Source organism: Melanostigma gelatinosum (genome assembly GCF_949748355.1).
Source record: "Melanostigma gelatinosum genome assembly, chromosome: 24".
NCBI lineage: Eukaryota > Metazoa > Chordata > Actinopteri > Perciformes > Zoarcidae > Melanostigma > Melanostigma gelatinosum.
The window spans coordinates 3,832,453-3,838,452 of NC_136657.1; the positions used below are offsets into that span (position 1 = coordinate 3,832,453).

General features: G+C 48.9%; 1 protein-coding gene across 3 annotated transcripts in view; it reads left to right on the forward strand.

The window, feature by feature from the left end:
• Positions 1–6,000, forward strand: part of nrp2a (neuropilin 2a) — a 49,164-nt gene extending 43,164 nt beyond the window's left edge. For 2 of the 3 annotated variants that reach the window (XM_079296431.1, XM_079296432.1), the window contains exons 17-18: positions 3,742–3,804; positions 3,905–6,000. In XM_079296431.1, coding sequence (XP_079152557.1) covers positions 3,742–3,804; positions 3,905–4,209 — 368 coding nt within the window. In that variant the 3' untranslated portion in view covers positions 4,210–6,000. Of the gene's footprint in view, positions 1–845; positions 3,491–3,741; positions 3,805–3,904 lie in introns of those variants that run through there. The other variant, XM_079296433.1, reaches the window with a different exon arrangement.

Genomic DNA, 6,000 nt, shown 5'->3' on the forward strand with positions numbered 1-6,000 from the left:
TGCTGCATTTGTGCTTTATTATTTTTATGTCTTCAGGGGTTCGTTTTAGCAGTCTTGGATAGTCGAATAGAGGCTTCTTGGAAGGTGGTTAGTTGGTTGTTACCGAGAATGTGAGGAGGGGTTCAAGCCAGGGGCAGCAGTGTAGAGGATCTGTGGAGATAGTCTCCAAGGAGACGGAGCTTGGCTTGAGGAGGAGAGGACCGGCCAGGAGGCTGATGCAACAGAGAACAGGATAAATGATGTGCTCAAAAGAAATCTGCCGTCTCGAGCCAGCTAAATAACAAATCCCCATCCAATATCAGCTGCGAGAGCTCTGGAACATTGGATTTCTATGTGGTGTCCGTCCGACTGATCCTTGCATGGTTCTGAGACTTTATCAGGGGGCTGTTTGGGACTTCCTGTGCCAGTGCGAAACAGGAAGAGAAAGCTCCTTAATTCAATGTGTGTGGGTGCCTCCATAACTAATCATTTTGGCTTTTGTTTCACACCAAGTCATTCCATCGGAGCTTTGGAAAAAAAATCAATTGCATTGAATTTGACTGGATCCACCATTGGCCTGATTTCAAACCAAATCTCTTGATGATCTTGGTGTGAAAACTTGTCCTCCAACTGCAGCCCAAGCTACATGAGAGAAATGGATGCATTTTAAGTTTTCCTCTTTTTTTTTTTGTTGGCCTGGGAGATTTATGTAATTGTTTTTGCAACTGGCATGCTTGTGCATGCTCGTATGAGGTGCACGCCTGCTGTTCGTATGATGAAAATCAATAGGGATAGAAAAAAGACAGTTAAATGTAGACCACTCCTTTCTTTTCCCGCTGGCCAATTATTCTGTATCTCTCCACCAGGGGGAGGCGTTCCTGTGCCTCCCTTGCCCATCCACTGGTATTACATTATGGCCGCCGGGGGCGCCCTCCTTCTCCTGGCTGTGGCCATCTTGGTCAGGGCCCTCTGTTGCTGCCGACAACACCTGGCCACCAAGAAGAGCCAGCTGTCAGTGGCCTATCACAGCTCCTCACAGTGCTTCCAGTATTCTAACTGGTCCTCCAGTATGGCCGCCCCAGGGGTGGAGCCAGTCCTGACAGTGAGGTTGGACAGCCGGGACCGACACCGTACCCTCTGCTGAAAAGAAGCACTTAGCCGCGTTGTGTTTGGCAGAGCGGGACGCCAACTCATGACGTCAGTGGCAGCGTGCGCCGCCACGCCACCACACTGACGGAACATCCGCCCGACGAACCCCTCCTTTATTTAGTTTACAGTTGCAAGGGTGATGATGACACTGTCCCTAAACTGCCACGTGGACATTTGCAAAGAAACACTGTGCTCTCTCTCTCTGTCTCTAATGGATGTAGCTTCGGTTGCTGTTTCCGTCTTTGTTCCATTAAGGAGTTTGCTGTTGGCATTTCACACTGTGCTACTCCTGAAGTCTGAGTAAGTTATTTGTCTGAACAGCTTGTCTCGGGCCATTGAGTGCCGTCTGGCTCCTCATAACCCCAGCGGTCCTCCTGGAATGACCCCAGCACGGACAAGCACACAGCCATGTGTGGGCTAGGAAGAGATCGGGGGTCGAGCTGGTTCCGCTGCGAGGGCCAGCCAGAGCTGCCAAACCACAGGCTAAAAAAGACCCCAGAGACATGAGGAGCTCTGCAGTGCTGAGAGAGAGAGACAGAGAGAGAGAGGGGGGAGAAAACTGTTAGGCTGAGAGGCATTCAACGTGCTCGCTGTGGAAATGATCTGGCAAAATAAAGCTCTTGGTATCTCTGTCATAAAACCATGAGATAGCTGTGATATGAGTTGTACCAATAGTGAGGGGGCTGCATTGGAGGAGGGGAATAAATCCGTCCATTGTGCTTTTCAACAGAGCATGTGCACATTTAAAAACAAAAGGAATGCAAATCCATCATACTTTAAGTCCTGCATCACAAATGGTGATAACCAGCTCCTTTGATTGAACGTCTTGCCTTCTCCTGATAAAGGCGTCAGTCAGTGATGGATGCAGCCGTCTTTAGTGTTTAGTGTGTCATCTCGATCCTCTGGCGTAATAAAGCACGTTGTTCCCACTCCCATTCGCACTTCATACCTCCCACTCTCGTTGTTCCCAGATGAAACTCGCGCTGTGCCTTGTTGTGATTTCATTGGGAATATGTGCTCGTTGTTTCTCGGGTTGTAAATACACACAGCTGTCTGCCATCACCGGCGCTGTCTTGATTTATACTCCGACAAATCCCACAATGCCGCTTTACCAGCTGGAAGGCATACGTGGAGGGTTTCGCTGTACATGTGCACCCTTGAGAGCGAGCCAAGACATTATGAAAACCAGAGCAGAGCTCCAGCTGTTGATGGCGCTTCCTCTAGCGCCATAAGACGCCATGACTGGATATTAACATAAAACAAGACATAGCTAATGCACTTCTTCCTTCATGTTTAACATACATGGGCTCCAAAAGCCGATTTCGTTGTGAAATTTCTCAAAACTCTGACTGAGCTAAGACAAATTGGCACCAGTCTCTGTCTCATCAGGCGGTGCAGGGGTGGTGAGATTGGAGATTGGACACGAGCTCGGTTCAACACCCTAGATTGAATGAAATTGAGGTCTTCACTCTGCGGCTTAACGGGCCGTGCTTTTTTTTTTCTCGTGATCTGTCACACCAGCAAAACAAATCCATCACCCACCAGCCCACAGCTCAGCAGAATGCGCCTCGATTTGTTGCCACCATTTAGAGGGCCGCATTTCAGAGTGAAGAAGAAGAAGTGCGTTTTGGCACGCTCTCACGATGTGCTTTTAAATCAACCCGGGGGAGAGAGGAGGGATTGGACCCCCTACTTGAGCCATCTCGACACCGTTACGCTCCAAGCCTCTAATAGTTCTAATTAGTTAATGGACAGATAACATTTATTAAGGCTGCGGTAAGCACTCCCCCCCCCCCCCCCCCCCCCCGCTCCCCTCCCATCTACCGCACCTCCGCCCAATCAGCTGCCAACTTCACTTGCCCCCCCGGAAACAGTATTAATAACGCCATTGGCCGTCAAAGACCTCCAGAGCTAGACGTGTGCCTTGCCAAGCACTTACTCCCACTCCTGCATGCTTGCCAAGAGAAGCCAGCGCAAGCACGCACTCGCACGCGTAACCACACCAATGCGCACGCACACGCAAAGTGGAACGAAAACTCGTCGAAAGTAGAAGTACACTTCAGCTATTTGGCTCAACTAAAGCGCCGCAGTCATTGCCGGTTTTGCCACACTTATAATCCTCCGACTCAGACCCTCGCACACATATCAATGTTCAGTTCAAACCACACGGCTGTGAGTCGCACACAACGGAAAGACAAGCACTACTTAAATGTTGTTCCCGTTAGCTGTTGTTTTTTGTTTTTCTTTCATCGTCTTATACACCACTCTTAAACTTGACAGCGACAGTGTCGATGATTTTAATGGTGATAATGATGGGTAATGTTCAGTGTTTCATGATGTTTGCATCTCTATTCACACGGTCTTATACCACCAGTATGCTATGTGATGACTGTGTGTTTGACAGGAATGTATCATCATGATCTTTCTCTACTAATAAAGTCATATTTTTCTATTATTCCAAGACTCGTGTGTGTGTGTGTACGACTGCAGAAATGGGAATTTGCAATACGCTAAATGTTTAGTTCTCAGTAAATGTGTGTGTGGTCCTGTTGCTGGTTGTTCGGATTACAAAATGTATTAAATCTGTTTTCTGTTCTTCTCTCTCTCTCACAGTTAAGAGACCAAATGAATTTGGAGATGGACGTCTTTTCAGCGGCAGAGACTCCCTCGGCGGAGGTGAGGCCCAAGGAGCTGACCACGACACCCTTTGATCCATAGAGGCTCAATTTTAGTCACTGTCGTGAAATGAACTTTTCTGCTTCTCCTTCTCTCACAGTTTTACAGTTCCCAGAGTGGAACACAGCATCCCCGTCAGCTGAGCCTCCGGTGACCCGCGTGTCGGAGAAGGACAACTCCTGGCTGTACACCCTGGACCCCATCCTGGTCACCATCATCGTCATGAGCTCCCTGGGCGTCCTGCTCGGGGCGGTGTGCGCCGGCCTCCTCCTCTACTGCACCTGCTCCTACAGCGGCCTGTCGTCCCGCTCCTCCACCACCCTGGAGAACTACAACTTCGAACTGTACGACGGCCTCAAGCACAAGGTCAAGCTGAACCAACAGCGCTGCTGCACCGAGGCGTGAGGAGGTTTTCGAGAGAGGGAACACCAGAGGGGGAGGGGGGGGGACAGAGAAAGCCACTTTCTTTCTTTTTTTCAGCTCGAATGACAACTTGTTTCCTGCTCGGAAGAACGTGGCACAGTCCGTTGTTTTTGTGGCGAAAGAACCAATGACAGAAAGACTGGGGTGACTCAGATGGATCGTTCCGTTGCGGGGATGTTAGGCCTGAAAAAGAAATATCTGCACATATCAATTACAGAGTCCTGCTCCACCGAAAGAGAACTGTTTATAAATGCATCGTAGACTTGAAGCTGGATACTGTAAGCTACACATACTGCGTCAGAACACGTGGTGTTGGAAAGGTGGTAGGTTAGGAACGTGCTTAGAAAGCGTCTGTTTTGATCACATGTGAACACAGTGGCCTAGAATTTAGCTCCTTTGTGTGGCCCGTTGGCTTTTTCTTTTCTTTCTTTTGTTCTGCCACCGATCAGCCTCGGTTATCCTCTTAGTTCCTGACAGTCTGCGGTATTTTTAGTCACAGACGTCCATCGAGTTTGTTCGGGTCACTCTCTTTCTGTTTCATGTTTTCCCGTCTGGCCTATCGGCAGTCTGTGATGGCAGATAAGTAGAGAAAAAAAAAAAAAAAAGAGGCGAAGAACGTGTATGTGTGTTTAGAGGAGGGGCGGGTGGGGGGGGGATTTGAACACATTCTTTTAATGACAGAGAGAGTTATTGTTAGGTTTCGTTGTTACTGGTTCCTGTCAAAGAGAAGGTCATGTTTACATTGTGGTTAATAGTAAAAGGTCAAGGAACTTTGGTCGGTGCAACCTATGGATTGCTGTTAAGGGCAGAGACTGAAAACCACTGAAGAGACAAAGAGAGAGTGAGAGAGACTATGACTGACGGAGCACTATAATCCCCCTGCCTCTCTCTCACAGGGGCGACGTTCTCCCTGTGCTTTTCGCCGAGGACGGGGAAAAACAAGCGTCTCTTCTCGAGCCACTGACTGTGCGCGCGGACGCACAACAAGCCTTAAAAGCAAACTGTGAGCGGAAATGTTGAAAAAAGGAACGTTGAGGCGACACCAAGACGAGAGAGGAGGTATCCATCTCTCTCTCTTTTCACATGTGGACCTCAAAAAGCCATGATTTAAAGGACCTAGTCCCCCCCCCCCCCCCCCCCAACACATACACACAGATCCCCCCTCCCTCCCCCCCCCTCCTCCTCAAACCACTGGCTGATTGTGGCCAGTTTTTTCAATGTCATCTCTCGCACAGCATGGTGCCTAAGCCATGAGAAGGAGAGGGTGAGAGAAGAAGAAGAAGTCTCCCTTCCCCCCCCACACACACACACACATTACTTCAGTTGTATATACAGAACATGAATGCACAACCTCTCTGGCTCAGACCTAAAAATGAAGGGAACACTGGTTGCTATATTTGAGACCATGCAGAACGTAAATGCCATTTCATCCTATCTACCCTCACCATGTAAACACACACACACACACACATGCCATCCCTCTCCTCTGAGGCCCGCTTCTCCGGACCCCACTGACTCTCTTCAAAGTGCCTTGGAGCCTCGGGGATCCAGCTTGCCTTTGGAGCCGGTTTCAGATACAGTAACGTAACACTTGAGTCACATTCACAGCGCCCCCTTCTGCCTGGGAGGACCAAACATAAAAAGGACAGGACCCCCCCACCCACCCTCTCGCACTGCTCGGACTGCTGTTGTTGTTCTTTGTACAGAAATGCTCTTTTTATGATTGTTATTATAATTATTGTTATGATTATTTAATAAAGGATTTATACCATA